This window comes from Sorex fumeus, unplaced genomic scaffold (genome assembly GCF_029834395.1).
Source record: "Sorex fumeus unplaced genomic scaffold, SorFum_2.1 ptg000008l, whole genome shotgun sequence".
Taxonomy (NCBI): Eukaryota; Metazoa; Chordata; class Mammalia; order Eulipotyphla; family Soricidae; genus Sorex; species Sorex fumeus.
In genome coordinates this window covers 64,306,943-64,323,926 of record NW_026606065.1, presented here as the reverse complement: position 1 = coordinate 64,323,926, position 16,984 = coordinate 64,306,943, and the positions used below count along the sequence as shown (strand labels likewise).

Genomic DNA, 16,984 nt, shown 5'->3' with positions numbered 1-16,984 from the left:
AGGAAGCAAGGGAAGTGCTCAGGAATAATCATTCCATGAAAAGAATGGGATAATAAAACATTGCATGATATTTGCTTTTTTAAAAATTAAGATCCATTTGGAAGACATTGTCGTTTAAAAAAAGATCTTTACTATTATATGACTATAAAGTTAAGTATATAACTTGTAGTTAGTTATATAATACAATAATTTATATGTTATATTATTAAATAATTATTATAGCACTGTCACTGTAACTCTGTCCTCCCGTTGTTCATCGTGTTCATCAATTTTCTTGAGCGGGCACCAGTAACATCTCCATTGTGAGACTTGTTGTTACTTTTTTTTTTTTTTTTTGCATATCGAATACATCATGGGTAGCTTGCTAGGCTTTGCCGTGCGGGCAGAATACTCTTGGTAGTTTGCCGGGCTCTCCGAGAGGGGTGGAAGAATCAAACTCAGGTTGGCCATGTATAGGCAAACGCCCTACCGGCTATGCTATCGCTCTGGCTCAAATAATTATGTGCTACATAATTTAAATTAAGTATTTGACTACAAAATTAAGAGAGAGAGAAGGAAAGCGCCTGCCATAAAGGCAGGCTAGGGGAGGGGCAGTGGAGGGAGTTTTCCCCGGGTCATTTGTGGTGGGAAATGGACACTGGTGGAGGGATGGGTTTTGGAACATTGTATGCCTGAAAACCTGGTCATGAAAGCTTTGTAACTCTGTATCTCATAGTGATTCAATGAAAAACTTCACAAAAGCCAATAATTTAGCATACCTAGCAATATTTGATCTCTGAGATTTTTGGTAAGTTTAAATTGTTAGGCTGATTTGGTAACCTTAGCAATAGCTCCATTCCTCGATGCTCCTGAAGAGACTGGAGGAAGTCTCCAGCTCAGGAATTTATTGTTTCTTCACTATGGATTATAGATGAAAGGAAAGAGAAATGGGGCCATTTTAAACTTCAAACTGCTAGGTTACCCTGTGACTTTGGGTGATTTCTAAAATAAAGGATTAAGTTTTAAAAAATGGGACACAGTTATAAGAATTTTTTGTTTGTTTCTGAATTTTTTATTGGATTCTGCAAAGCCAGAGAGCCCTAATAAGAATTTTTAGGCTATACTGCTAATTATTTTGCATAGAACATGAAAATGCATTTCATTAACACAAATCATCTTATATGGTAGTTTTGACACCTGGTCTGAAACACAGTCATGACCTAAGTCTTAAGTATAAATATGAAATTTTTATAGTTCTTAATATATGATTAAATTAAATAATTCTTGATATATGATAATATATGTGAGTTTTTAAAACTCTTTAATACCTGTTTCCTAAAAATTGTGGTTTTAAGGATGCAAAATAAAACTAGGTTAATTTATAACAGGAGCAAAGTTTTTTTTTGTATTTTTTTTTTTAGTTTTTTTTCTTTTTGGGTCACACCTGGCGATGCACAGGGGTTACTCCTGGCTCTGCACTCAGGTGTTACTCCTGGCGGTGCTCAGGGGCCCATATGGGATGCTGGGAATCGAACCCGGGTCGGCCGCGTGCAAGGCAAAGACCCTACCCGCTGTGCTATTGCTCCAGCCCCAGTAGCAAAGTTTTGCTGGAGCACAAGTGTAGTATGTAATAGTTAACTGTTAAGTATTCTAAAGATTTTGGCTATTTATAGAATAATATGTTTGTGTTTGGTTTTTGTTACACTTGAAAATTTTGTAATTTTCAGTGTATCAATATTGTCTGGTCTATGCATGTGTTAGAAGCTGTGAAATGGTGGCTCTTAAACCAAGTTTGCGAATGTCTCTAGTATTTTAACTCAGAACTGTGATAGGATGAGAATCTACATGTCCATGCTTTTCTGCTACTACGTGAGAACACAACTTGGGCTCTTCATAGAAGGGTTCCCCTGAAGAAATAAAATGAAGAAATAAAAAGGAGCACAACCTGATGACAGTTAGCTCCCCGCACATCTTTGCAAAACTGAGAACTGGGATTATGAAGACATCACCATCTCAGGATGGTGATGTTTTGATAGTATGATATTTTAAAGAACAGTTCTGAGTGCTTTATGAATAGGGAATCTTAGGAAAATAAAATATGTCTTAGGGTAAAGGGAACTTAAGATTTTAAATACTGTAGTAGAAGTCATTGTCTTGTGGGAAAATGGCCTTTAATAAAAGGAGGAAAAATAGAAAGCTAGAAGAAATATTTCACTTCAAACTAAGGTAGACATAACTGATTTTAAATATTGTCCCCTTTCATAAAATTGTGTTAATTTTCAAGCACTCTTTTAAAGATATAAATATGAACAGTGTCTAACATTATCTAAACTGTGTACTGCAGATGGGGAAAATGTGGTTAAGCTAAATATTACATCAAATAGAATGTTTTTACAAAATTTTAAAGTTTAAAAGAAATAGAGGAGGTCCAAGCGATATTACAGCAAGTAGAGTGTTTGCCTTGCATGTGACAGACCAGTTTGATCCCTATTGGTCCCCTGAGTCCTGCCAGGAACCCTGAGCACAGAGCCAGGCACAAGACCTCAGCTTCCTCACTCCCAACCTTTAACTGAAGTAAAGAAGAGAAAAAGAGAAAGTCAAAGAAAAGGAAAAATAGAGTTATTATGAGTGTAACAAAATATTGAAGATGAGCATAAAAATAAATAATTTGATGCATGATCATACCATATGTTTGTTTGAAATGAATTTAGAAACATTGTGTTCTTTCAGTTAATTACCTGAGTATTACACATCAGGATGTTAGTGAGATATTTGCTTGTATCTTTCCTTAATGCCTTTTGTGTGTTTTGCTCATGTCAATTTCTTGTTGTGTTGGACAAGGAATACTTATAAAGCTATGCTTTGTCTATAAATCAATGTGTTAGTGGATTAATTCTAAAATACTAGCAATGCAGGTGGACTCTGATTAAAGAACCTGAGCACTCATCACATTCACTTATTTTAAGCTTGAGTTGCCTTACATTGGTCTTAAATCCTAATACCTCCTTGGATGGCCCTGAGACAAGCTCTATACTAGCCTGACTTCTACACGGGAGTGTGTCAGGGCCCACATGAATTATAACTGGATAATGGCTCTTCTTTGGAACAGGCTTAAGGAAGCAACTGACAAGGAAACTAAGGGGTTGGGAAAATGAAAACAAATTGGCCTGAAGCCTGTAGTTTGGGGAACAGGACCAGGTGTCCCTACACACCCAAAATTTCAAATCAACAACCTAAATACATGTCTCAAAATCTGGAGAAGGAACTACAAATAAAATAGCACTGCAGCACTGTCCTACCATTGTTCATCTATTTGCTCGAGTGGGCACCAGTAATGTCTCCATTGTGAGACTTGTTGTTACTGTGTTTGGCATACCGAATACGCCACGGGGAGCTTTCCAGGCTCTGCTGTGTGGGCTAGATACTCTCGGTAGCTTGTCTGGCTCTCAAAGAGGGACGGAGGAAGTGATTCCAGGTCAGCCACGTGCAAGGCAAACACCCTGCCCGCTGTACTATCGCTCCAGCCCACAAATAAAATACAAAGAGTGAAAGGATAAAATCTAAGTCAAGAGAGGAAATCAATAATATAGAAAGTACAAAAGAAATTCAAAGAATCAATAAAACTAGCAGCTGCTTCCTCAAATGATAAGCAAGAGAGACAAACCTTTCACTACACTCACAATCAAGAGAGAAGAAAAAAATGTTCAAATAAAATAAATCAGAGATCAAAAGTGTAGATTATAACAGATCCCTTGGAATTTCAGTATGTAAAAGGTCACTATGAAAAACTTTATGCTATTAAGTTGAAGAATCTGGAAGAAATGAACAGATTCTTAGAATAAGCACTGTCTGTCCTCCTATTGTAAATTGATTTGCTCGAGCGGGCCCAGTAACGTCTCCATTGTGAGACTTATTGTTACTGTGTTTGGCATATTGAATGCATCATGGGTAACTTTCCAGGCTTTGCTATGCAGGTGAGATACTCTTGGTAGCTTGCCAGGCTCTCCAAGAGGGGCGGAAGCATTGAACCCAGGTCGGCCTGGTTGGCTGCGTGCAAGGCAAACACCCTACCTGCTGGGCTATCGCTCCAGCCCTCTTAGAATTATATCTTTTTAAAAATCTGAATGAGAAGGATGTAGTGTTTATTAACAGACCAATCATGACTAAGTAGTCTCATCAAGAATCTCATCAAGAACAACATTCAAAGCCCACTGGTGTTACTGGAATGTTCTATCTAACTTTCAAAGAAGGTTTTTACTAAAATGGAAGAAAAAAAATCATAGATCATATTGGTGAATGCAGAGATAACTTCTGACAAGTTTCAGAATCCATTCATGTTGAAAAAAAGAATTTTATTAAAATAGGGGTGGAAGAAACCCTTTTTAAGGCAGTAATGACCATCTGTAACAAGCCCAAGGCCAAGATCCTTGTTTTTTTAATTGTTTTTATTTTATTTTCATGATTTTTGGTAACACCCTTCAGTTTTCTTACCAAACTCAGGAGTCACTCCTGACTGATTCAGGGACCATATTGGATGCTAGGGATTAAACCCAGGTCAGCCACATGCAAGACAAGCACCTTACTCACTGTGTTATCCATCCAGCCCAACATCCAGTATCATTCTTAATGATAAAAAATGCAAAATATTTCTTCTCAGATAAGGTACAAGGATGTCCACTATCCTTTCATCCTCCACTTTTATTCAATATTGTATTAAAAGTCCTGGCTACAGCAACAAGGCAAGAAAAATGAATCAAGGGATCCAATTTGTGAAAGAAGTCCAATCATTACTATTTGACCATGACATGATAGTATATTTAGAAGACCCTAAAGAGTCAACCAAATGCTACTAAAATTAATAAATCAGTACAGTAAAACTCGCTGTAAAAAACCCAATGCACAAACATTGAAGGCATTCTTATATTCAAATCAGTGAATGAGAGGAGTAAGCCACCAAGGAGTCTATCCCATTTAAATTAGTGTCCAAAATAAATATATCAGTTTCCAAAATATCAAGTATCTCTGATTAAACCTAACAAAAGATGTAGATCTACATCATGAAAACTTTCAACCACTTAATAAAGACATAGAAGACCTTAGGAAATAAAAAACAATTCCATGCACAATTACAAACAGAAAGACTAAATTTATTAAAATTGTTTATCTACCTTAGCTCATATATTCAACATAATTCCCATCCAAATTCAGATGACATTCTGCAAGGACCTAGAAAATTCAGCAATATAGTTTGTACAGAATCACAAGAAACCACAAAAAGTCAAATCCATACTGAAAAAGAAGAGATTTGTAGGTATCTCATTACCTATAATTTGAAACTATATTATAAAACTATACGGATAAAAACTGCAAGGTACTGGCCTAAAATTAGGCTTTATTCAAGTTACTGGAATAAAGGTACTGCAAGGTACTGGAATAAAGTTTGGTTTTATGATCAATGTTAAGAATTGAATACTCAAGGTAAAAAAATATTTATAGACATAACTTTGATAAAAGGTGAGAACATGAAAAGGAGTAAAGATAGCCTCTTCAAGAAATGTTGCTGAGAAAATTGGATAACCACAGGTAAAACATTAAAGCTGGATCCACATCCAAAAGTCAAATCAAAGTGAATAAAAGATCTTCAGATCTGACTGGAAACTAAAGTACATTTAGGAAGATATAGGCAGAATAGTCTGAGATTTCAACCTCAAAGAGATGTCTTTAATGATATGATTGGCAAAGGAAACAGAATTAAAAATAAACAAATGGGACTATATTAAAATGTTTCTACATGGAAAAATGAAAGGCTGAAACTAAAAGACAGCCAACAAAATGTGAAAAAACTTTCATTCAACACATCATAAAGGGTTGATCTCCAGTATATTTAAACTACTTAAAAAGATCAAAGAAAAATATCCAAAGACCTTATCAAGAAGTGGGTGGAGGAAAGTACTGAGCGATAGTATAGGAAGTAGGGCATTTACTTTCCCACAGTCAACCCGGGTTTAATCCTCAGCATCCTGTAAGATTCCCTGATCATCGCCAGAAGTAACGAGGGCAGATCCAGGAGTAACCACTGAGCACTGAGGTATCCCCTCAAAACTGAGATGGGCCTAAGAGATGCTGCATTTGGTAAAGGAACCGATTGATAGTTGCGCAGCAGGAGCTGCTCTCTATTCTTACATGGGGACACCGCCACCCACGGGGACAAGATCCCTAGGTTTCGCACCATCACTGGACCTGCCAGCTGTGCCCCAGCAAGTCTGTCTTTTAGTCCTGGTTTTGCTACTCTCTGGCCAGGGCCATCTGTCTGCTGGTGAGAGTCCTTGTAACTATCTGGATGTCTAAGCCCTGCCTGTACCTAAGCTATCCTGAGCATAAGAGCCTTGCCTTTAACTGCCAGAATCTGGGCATGAGTGATACTGTGCCTCATGTCAGGGTACACCACACTACCTAATCTATTGGGAGGACAGTATCCAGAATGCATGTTCTCAGAGAGAGAGAAAGAGAGACAGAGAGACAGAGTCAGAGACAGGGACAGAGACAGAGATACAGACAGAGAAAGACAGAGAAAGAGAGATAGAGACAGAGAGAGCACCCCAACTCGGGACTTCCTTTAATCTGCTGCAAAATCCTACCCTCAGCATTCCAATTCTGTGTTCAGATTGGCTCCCTGTTCCATGGGCTGAGATTGGCTCCCTGTTCCTGGGACTCTACACCTCAGCTCCTGCTGTGTCTTTCCCCCCCCTGAGTAGTGGTTACCTTAAATTCTTTTAGGGATTGTGGCAAAGGCCTGTCTTCTAAAACTACTTCCTATCGGCATGTGGACTCTCGTTTTGCTTGGGACTCCTAGGTGCCACACTTGTTCCCTAACTGGAACAGTGGGGGAGGAGTCAGTGTCCCTGATGGCTGGTCAGATAATTAGTGGGGCTCCAAGACCCGAGAGACAGACATGCTCAGACCTGTGACAACTAAAAAACTATTTCACTAAGACCAGGGAACTTTGGAGAGAATATTCCCATATGACGAAACAGAAAATATAAAAACATCCCTTAACACCCATAGAAACATATAGAACCATTTACAAGTGAAGAACACATTTAACTATTAGCCTCGAAGAGATATTTTGCATCTTCTAGATTTTGTGCTTCATAGTTCTTGTCCTTGTAGTTTGTGTTGGAATCTAAAATAATTATTTCTGTGACCTGGGTTTTAGTGGGTAGTCTTCTAATCAGTGACTATTATTATCATGGAAATGGGTTTCTGCAGAAGTTTTCTCTGTCTATTTGGACATTTACTTTTCCAATGTCCTTCCTGATGGCAGTAATAACATCTCCCTTTGGAGCTGGTTTTGAAGTTCTCAAATGCAACAGCAGTTCAGGCTCGATTCTTTCCTGTGTCCTCTGTTCCCTATTTCAATCGACTTTCTATCTCACTTTCAGTATTCTCCAAGGCTAACTCTTGAAGCCAAGCCTAATATTTGAAACTTTCTCTGTATGTCCAGGGCAGTCTATGCTGCCAGTAGGCACAGACACGCCTCATTCATGGGTGCTCACCATCAGACATTAAGGATGCTGAGTCTGGTGAGGGAAGGAAGGTATTGTCATTTGGATAATTTGCTCCTGTGTATGTACAGTTATCAGACAGCTTACCTTTGACATAAGGAAAAAGCTTCTAATGCAAGCTGTGAGTTCCAGGCCTAGCCAATATGAAACTAGAGAGCACTGAAAAATGAGCAAAGAGACTTAAGGCGGTACAAGAAAATGTCTCCTAGACTAACTTAAGGAACTCAGGAAGGCTATATCCTCAGACGTATGTAATCCACTGGATGGTGACACATCAGCCACCGAAATATTTCTTCTACTTGTATGTTTTCAGATGGAGAAACCACCAAATGGTTCCAGATGACATACCATCAGGATATCCAATGAACAACTGGGGAAAGTTTGATTTGAAGTTTCTCCATAAGAAAGGACTCAGTCACTTCTGTACCAAGTCTGGCTACAACACAATTTGGGAGGTCAAGAGGTAAGGCCAGCACAAGGAAGTATAAACCATAGTGCTGTCTGGAAACTCTATTAGTTTTGTAAAAATATGGGTAAGCACATTGTTCACCTTATGTTCACCTGCTTTATGCTTTATGAGAAAAACCTGGACTTTGCTGGAATTGTAAAATGGAAACCTCTTTTCTTGCCAAATGCCATGAGACTAGAACAATGGACAACCCCTAAGAGCCCTCTTCCTGCAGTGCTCACAGCCCCACAGTTGTTTCTCCCTGATCCATACCCACAAATGGATGTTGACCATCAGGAAAGCAGGAGACTTAGGATTTATGGCTTTGTACCCACTTCAGGAGGCTCCCCAGGGATGCAGGAAATATCCAGAATCCATGTGCCTTTCTTCTTGAAAGATATAGGCCAGATAAAGCCAGATCTAGGGAGATTCTCGAATGACCCTGAGAAGTACATAATAAAGTTCCAGGGCTTTCTGCAAATGTGTGAAATGGCATGGAAAGTTATAATACTCATCTTAAATCAAAACTTGAAAACAAACAAAAGAGTACTGTACAAAAGTACATAACTTGATTATGTACTTATCTGAGTCAAATAATCATTTCTGGAGAATTCAGAATCCTTTGATAAATAAAATATATTCCACAGGGCAGTGGCAGTCTCTCATGTAGACTCAGGATGGAATTATGGAATTATGACCAGCCAACTGCTGTTTGGTGCCTAGACACTGTGAGTTACAGAGTAGAGAAAATAACAAGAAGCAGAGACTGACCCCTTAATTATGCTTTGTTGATCATTATTGAGCAGGAACCAGAGAAAACACCCACAATATTTTTAGAGTGTCAGGGAGGCAATTAGAAAATACACTACCTAAATCCTGATCCTATGCAAGGTGAATTAATCTTATGGAAAAAAATGTTTATGCAGGCTGCCCCAGATATGCGGAGAAAGTTTCAGAAGATAGGTGTGGGTCTGGAAGTTGTCCTTGGGGAACTATTGAAAGGGGTTTTGGCAATCTATTGCAACAGAGAACAAGAGGGCACAGGAAGAAATAGAGCCAGGGTTGGTTTTGCATTTGAGGACTTCAACAGTAACTCAAAAGGGATATGCCATTTCTGCCATCAAGACGGGCACTGGAAAAGTGAATATCCAAATAGGAGAAACTTCTGCAGAGACCCTGTCCATGATAATAACAAGCACTGGTTACAGGACTACCCACCAAGTCCTAGGTCCCAGAAACAGTTGCTCTAGATTCCAACACTGAAACCACAGGGACAAGAAGTTTGAAGCACAGCATCTACAAAATAGATATATATTTTCAAGGTTAACAATTGTTTTCTTCTCTTGGAAATAGTTCTATGTCTTTCTATAGGGGCAAGGGAGTACTTTATACTTTCTATTTCTTCATATGAGAATATTTGCTCTAATGTTCTTTGCTTTTAGTGAAATGGACTTTAGTTGCCACATGTCTAACCATGTCTGTCACACTAGAGTCTTGAAACCCCAATGATCATTCGACCACCATCATAAAAACTAACCACAGCTTCACCACAGCTCCAGTTAGGGAACAGGAGTTGTATCCTAGGGGTCCAAAGAAAGACCAGCACCCACATGTCAATGGGAAGTTATTTCAGAAGATGGGCCTTTGGCCCAATCCCTAAGGTAAATTTAGGGTAATCACTCCTGACATTAGGAGTTAATGCTTTAGGGGATAAATTAATAATTTAGGGGAATGCTTCAGCAGAAGCTGAGGTGTAGAGTGCTAGGTCACTTTCAATCTCTGCCTAAGGACCAGGCAATCAGAACGTAGAATAGGATGGCTTGGGGTGGGACTCGGCAGTAGATAAAAGGAGCCCCCCCCCCCCCCCCCCGTCTCTGAGCACACATTCTCTGGACTTTCTCCTCTCTCCATGGATCAGGTCTTTCCTAGACATGGGGCTCAGACCCAGGCAGAGCTCAAGATGCCCTGTAGTGACAAGGCACTGAGCACAGGACTCTCACCCACACACACATGAACATGGCCAGAGAGTAGGAAAGCAAGGACTGCATGACAGGAACTGCTGGGATAGAGCTGTGAGGCCCTTTTGATGGTATAGAACATAGGATCTAATCTGCCTGGGCAGCTGTGCTGGAGACAGAGTAAATCTTAGATGAGATAGAGAGCAACGCAGGGACAAGACCCAGGCATTGTTCGTGGGGGGCAAGTAGACAGCTTGGGACAGGACAGGGAAGTCGTCCACGGGTCCAGAAAGTGTCATGGACAGGACATGGTTATCATTCACAAGTAAAGGTGAGGCCTGGACATCTAGGGAAGGACCTGGAACCATTTTTTTTTCTGTACAAGAAACTAACCTTCAATCTTCTGAGTTTTAGGTGCAAATATTTCATACAATTCTCCCAAACCCACCACCGCTTTCTTGCTAACGAGAGTACAGCAGGTATGGTATTTGCCATTCTTTAGCTCTTTGGGTCACACCTGGCAATGCTCATGGGTTACTCCTGGCACTCTAATTACTCTTGGCAGTTCTCGGGGCACCATACAGGATACTGCAGATCTAAGCCAGGTCGGTCTTGTTCAGGGAAAATTTCCCACCTGCTGTACTATTATTACATTACTATTATTACTATTATTATTACAGTAGGGCATTTGTTTTCTACACAGCCAACCCAGATTGGATCCCTGGCAATTTATGTGGTCCCCTAATCACCAATAGGAGTGTTCCCTAAGCAGGGACTGTGGAGTAAGCCCCGAGAAAAGAAGATAAAGAAGGGATAGAAAGAACTGGTGAAAAAGAATGAAGGAAAAGAATGGAGGGAGGAAAGGTTGAAAGAAGACAGAATTGAAGGAGAGAAGGGAGTAAGGAAGAATGAAAGAAAGAAATGAAAGAAAGTTAGAAATAAGGGAAAGAAAAACCAAAAGAAGCAAGTATGAAAAGTAAGAAAGGAAAGAACGGAAGGAAGAGGAGAAAGAGGAAGGAAGGAAGGAAGGAAGGAAGGAAGGAAGGAAGGAAGGAAGGAAGGAAGGAAGGAAAAGCCAGAAGGAAGGAAAGAAGAAGAAAACTGGAGAATTCCAGGACTGAAGGAAGGGAGGGAGAGAAAGAAATAGGATGGAAGGAAGAAAAAAGAACGAATGTATTAAAAAAGGGGCTAAATGGAGATGGGAGTACGGTAGGAGGGAATGAAGAATGGAAGAAAAAGGAAGGTAGAGAAATAAAGGAAGAAATAAAATAGAATAAAAGAAAGACAAAAGAAAGCAAAAGAAATGGGGAGGAAGTGAGGAAGGAGGGAATAAAGGAGTGAAGAAAGGAAGAAAAATAAAAGGAAGAAAAAGAAATGAGGATGGAAGGAAGGAATGAAGTATGTAAGGAAAGAAAGAAAAGAAAGAAAGAAGGAAAGAGTGAAGAACAGAGGAAGGAAGATATAGAGAGAGAAAAAGGAAAGGGAGAAAGGAAAAAGAGAGGAAGGAAGTAAAAGAGAAAGATGAAGGAAGGATGTAGGAAGAGAGGGAAGGAGAGAAAGGGAAAGGAGTGAAGGAGAGAGGGAAGAAAGAAAGGAAGGACAAAAGGCGGGAAAGGAGGAAGGAAGGAAGGAAGGAAGGAAGGAAGGAAGGAAGGAAGGAAGGGAGGGAGGGAGGGAGGGAGGGAGGGAGGGAAGAGGGAAGGAAGGCAGGAAGGATAGAAGGAAGGAAGGAAGGAAGGAAGGAAGGAAGGAAGGAAGGAAGGAAAAGGGAAAGAGGGAAGGAAGGAAGGGTGGAAGGAAGGAGGGAGGAAAGGAGGGAAGGTACAAAGGAAGGATAGAGGGAGGGAAGGAAGGGAAGGAGGAAGGGGGAGGGAGAGAGGGAGGAAAGAAGGAAGGAAGGAAGGAAGGAAGGAAGGAGGGAGGGAGGGAGGGAGGGAGGGAGGGAGGAAGGAGGGAAGGAAGGAACAAAGGAAGGATAGGAGGGAGGGGAGGAAGGGAGGAAGGGGGAGGGAGAGAGGAAGGAAGGAATAAAGGAAGGAAGGAAGGAAGGAAGGAAGGAAGAAGGAGGGAAGGAGGTAGGCAGGGAGGGAGGAAGGAGGGAAGGGAGGAACAAAGGAAGGATAGGAGGGAGGGGAGGAAGGGAGGAAGGGGGAGGGAGAGAGGGAGGAAGGAAGGAAGGAAGGAAGGACGGAGGGAGGGAAGGAGGGAGGGAAGGAGGGAGGGAGGGAGGGAAGGAGGAAAGGAGGGAGGGGAAGAGGGAAGGAGGGGAGGGAGGGAGGAATGGAGGAAAGGAGGGAGGGAAGGAGGGAAGGAGGGAAGGAAGGAACAAAGGAAGGATAGGAGGAGGGGAGGGAGGGAGGGAGGAAGGAAGGAAGGAGGGAGGGAGGGAGGGAGGGAAGGAGGGAAGGAGGGAGGAAAGGAGGGAAGGAGGGAGGGAAGGAAGGAACAGAGGAAGGATAGGAGGAAGGGAGGGAGAGAGGGAGGGAGGAAGGAAGGAGGGAGGGAGGGAGGGAGGAAGGCAGGGATGGAGGGAGGGAGGGAAGGAGGGAGGGAGGAAGGGAGGGAGGAAGGGAGAGAAGGAGGGAGGGAGGAAGGGAGGGAAGCAGGGAAGGACAGAAGGGAGGGAGGAAGGGAGGGAAGGAGGGAGGGAGGAAGGGAGGGAAGGAGGGAGGGAAGGAGGGGAGGGAGGGAGGGAGGAAGGGAGGGAAGGAGGGATGGAGGAAGGGAAGGAAGGGAGGGAGGGAAGGAGGGAAGGACGGGAGGGAGGGAGGAAGGGAGGAAAGGAGGGAGGGAAGGAGGGAAGGAGGGAAGGAAGGAGCAAAGGAAGGATAGGAGGAGGCAAGGGAGGGAGGCAGGAAGGGAGGGAGGGAGGGAAGGAAGGAGGGATGGAAAGAGGGAACGAGGGGAGGGAGGAAGGGAGGGAAGGAGGGAAGGAAGGAACAAAGGAAGGATAGGAGGAGGCGAGGGAGGGAGGGAGGGAGGGAGGGAGGGAAAGAGGGAAGGAGGGGAGGGAGGGAGGGAGGGACGGAGGGGAGGGAGGGAGGGAGGGAGGGAGGGAGGGAAGGAGGGAGGGAAAGAGGGAAGGAGGGGAGGGAGGGAGGGAGGGAGGGAAGAAGGAAGGAAGGAGTCAAAGAAAGAAAGAAACCCCCCCCTCAGTTCCTGTGGGCAGACACTGGGACACTCCCTGTCTGCCTGTGGGAGTGTGGGAGCCTCACTGGAGGCAGGTTAAGGTGAGCCTAATGAGTCTGTGCAGAACTGGAGGTTGTACCTGGACCGACCGTCCTTATGTCTGATGTCTTCTCCATAGATTGGCTGTCCAAGCGATGGTCCTCTGCATTGCTCTAAGATGGGAGGAAGGAAAAAGAATAAAAGGAAAAGGAGAAAGGGAGAGGGGAGTACAGTAGGAGGAAATGAAGAAGGGAAGAAAGAGGAATGCAGAGAAATAAAATGGATTGAGGAGTACAGCACTGGACTATGGATTATGGATTATGGATTATGGTCTCAGCTTCTTCCATGTGTTCTTCTGTGTCATTTTACATGACTTAAGTATATGTAACTGTACTAGGCACATTCTATTCTACCAGGACTTCTTCAAGCTCTTGGTGACTCCCAATGTGTGGCAGTGATGTGGAAGAAGTGACTGAAGTTACTGAAGTGTCTGATGATGAAGACAGCAGGTTGAATTGCTCATCTTCGTCCATTGGAACACTTTTACTCTTCGGATTCCCCCTTAACGTTTTGCTAATGTTCTTCGCCTGCTTAGAAATGTCACTTTTGATGTCAGAGACATCCCATATTTCTAGGAACAAAGAGCAACATGTTCCTTGTTCTTCATCTCCCATATAAGGGGTATAAGAGAAGGTGTAGTGGTGGACTATGGCGGCAATGAACATTTCTATGCAGATGATAAAGTCCTGCAGCCCCGTGGCCACTGTCTCTTCTGTCTGCCACTCCCAGGTGGAGTTCTGGGAAATTACACCAAATCTCACCAGCAAAGCAATCAACACTGCTTGCCAGAATGTGACAAAAACGACAAGCTTCACACAAAGGAACTTTCCCATTGCCTGGATGGGCCTCAGCTCCTCTTTCAGGGCTTTATGAAATAGCAGGAGGCTATACATGGCAAAGAATTGGGATACGTTGTTGATGATCACCAAATACATCCAGGCTCTGTGTAAGCTGAAGATTCCTTCATTGTACACCTTGAATATCTCACAGATCACGGCGGCGTAGGTGGTAATCAGTCTGATGACGATGTATTGCAGCACTCCCAGCTTGCACCGGTACAGCAATACCTCTCCCATGGGGCAGGGTGGAAAGCAGCAGAAGGGTATGGGGGGCTGCGTCTTCTCTTTTCCTTCCATCATAGCTTCCAGGTTGGGGTACTGGCTCTTCAAGTAGTTGAACAGGAAGTTCATAAAGTTGTAGAGCACATACGCTTCGTAACACTCCCGCATGGTGTCCACGTAGATGGCGATGGACGGATATTTCAGGGCCAGCCAGCTGTCTATGCTGTACACGGGCACCATCCAGAGGATCCTAATGATAGGTTTCTGGAGTTCGGGCCTCGTGTAGTGCACCAAGTGCTGCAGAATCTCCCAGAAGGTCACGGGGATGGTGAACAGCACAAAGATCCCGGCGATAAACCACGCCTTGGTGTGGATACTGACTTCCATCTTCTGCAGATGCCACACACCCAGGGGGATGGTCACGACCGCGGCCAGCAGATAGAGGATCAGCACTAAGGGTCGAATCCAACGCCTCCAGTTCTTAAGTTTAGGCATGCAAGCGTCAAGCATTTCTCAAAGGATGAAGGTAAAGAGCGCAGAAAGTCTCTGAGGCTCCTGCGCTGAGGTCCGCTCTTATACGTGGATGCGCATTCCATGTAACAAAGCAGCAGTGTGACATCAGGGGTACCGCTGGGCACTGCCCCCGCTGCACCACTGACGGCCGCCGGGGGCGCTGCGGGCAGCATCCTCGCTGCTTGCCTGCATCTGGCCCCTTACAAAGTCCTGGGACCCCTGGCGGGACCCCTTGCCCTGAACCCCTGCACTCTGTCTGGCCTCTAAAGGAGAGCAGTGGCCTACATTGAGACGGTCCAGACCCCTTCTCTCGGGGCCAACTTTCCACCCCTGGCTCTCCTGGTCCAATCTTGCTGATGATGTACAGGGGTGAGGCCCAAGAGGGTCCCTCACTCCCTGGGAACTCCCCGGACTGTTTGTAGACTCTGGAGCTGCTTCTGCAGGGTTCTAAGGAAATCTGCCTGGAGCCGCAAACCCCGAGTCCAGTTCATCAGAGCAGAGCGCCCTGGTTGCCTCATTCTAGGGCAGATCTGCTTTCCCGGCCTCAGGTTTCTGTGGAATCATCTACTACATACAGTGTTTCTGTCTCATTAAACACATCTACTTTTATAAGTAAAAGTCAAGTATATATCATTTAACAACTGATGAATTAACAATAAATATACATTTATCTAATATGTAAACATGAAATATATTCTACAAGTGAATAGAAACTCACATGGGAAAATGATGTTCTATACATAGTAAGCATTTCAGTCATGAGAAAAGGCAGGGAATTATGGGGGAAATTAGGTAAAACAAAATCCAGGTATTGTTATGCAGCTATTTTTAGAGAGGTAGAAAATTTTCAACCAATATTTAAAAACAAAAAAAAAAACATAGAGTAATACTTTATTTAATTAAAGAGCTATGCTTTACAAAGTTATTAGTATTTGAGTTTTAGGCATATATCATTTCAACATGAGCACTTTCACATGGGACAAAAAAAAAAAAAAACAACCACTGATTTTGTTCTCCAAAGCTCATAATGAATGCTGATAAAATGTAACAAGATTGAAAAGATTTCAAAAGTTTATCCTCTGAACAACCCGGCTTAAAGTAGAAATTAGGAAAAGACAGATGTTGGAAAAGCATCAATATACTTGTAAGTTAAACAGTAAACTTTCAAAGAAGCATAGGCATGTGGAATACAAAATTAAAATCAGCATTTTTAGTTGCATAAACATGTGAAACAAATTAGTGTGATTAATGCAGTCTCTCCAGGAAAAAAAAACTTATAAATGCACTTCTAGTGAGGTGTAGAGATATATCACAGGGGCTAAGAGACTGGCCTTGCACATGTCCAAACCTAGTTTGACTTCCAGCACCACATATGCCCCCCAGAAACACCAGCAGCAACACCCACAGACTGAGGCAGGAGTAGTCAATAAGTACCACCAGGGACTTGTGGACTCTCTGAGCCCAAAGGGCAAGTCTTCAAATAGATCCCCAAAGTTTCTACCCTTAAAAGCTAGAGAAAGTTTTGGCCATGAGCTACACAAGATGGAAAGCATGACTTGTATGGGCACAGCCTGGGCTTAATCCTTAACAATCACATGGTGCCCAGCACCATTCCAGAGGCCCTGAGTACTGCAGGAGTGACTCTGGAGAATTTCTGAGGAGAACCCAGCAAAAGTAAGAAAGTAGGCCATGAAGAACTACCATATCAAAAGTAGATGAAGGAAATAAGAAAAAAAGACATAATTCAGCTGACACAGAAGGCAGTTCTTTGAAATATTAACACAATTGAGAAATCTCAAGACAGACTCACCAAGAACAACAGAAACTTATCTCCTACCCTGTCAGATGAAAACTAGAAACTCATCTCATACACTGTCAGACTTAGTTACAACTGAAAATCTTACCTAACGGCTCCTGGTTCAACTGTAACTCTCCAATTCCATAACAGTTAAAGAATGTTACAAACCTAAACCCAGTAACAAAATATCCTTCAATCCCTACCTTCTCTATTTAATAGACATAAAGGCTATACAAGAAAGCATTCATATGAATAAATTACTTTCAAAAAATAGCTTCCATATTCAACCTGATTTCAAACTCTTTGTGAAAATAAGAAACAGGCACAAGTTTACAGCATTTCAAGATACAAAAGTTATTAAAATATGTATGCTTCTATGTATAATACTGTAATTACCTAGCAAGGATTGTGGTGGCATAGTGAAGGAATGGACT

At 42.5% G+C, this 16,984-nt stretch overlaps 1 protein-coding gene across 1 annotated transcript; it reads right to left on the bottom strand.

Moving 5' to 3' along the window:
- Window positions 1–13,522: 13,522 nt before the first annotated feature.
- On the bottom strand, window positions 13,523–14,734 carry LOC130018158 (transmembrane protein 184C-like). Its single transcript, XM_056108963.1, has one exon. The coding sequence runs from the start codon at window positions 14,732–14,734 to the stop codon at window positions 13,523–13,525; it is 1,212 nt and encodes a 403-aa protein (XP_055964938.1).
- Between the last annotated feature and the right edge of the window lie 2,250 nt (window positions 14,735–16,984).

Excerpts from the sequence above, each read along its gene's own strand:
- LOC130018158 (XM_056108963.1), bottom strand. The coding sequence starts at position 14,734 with ATGCCTAAACTTAAGAACTGGAGGCGTTGGATTCGACCCTTAGTGCTG.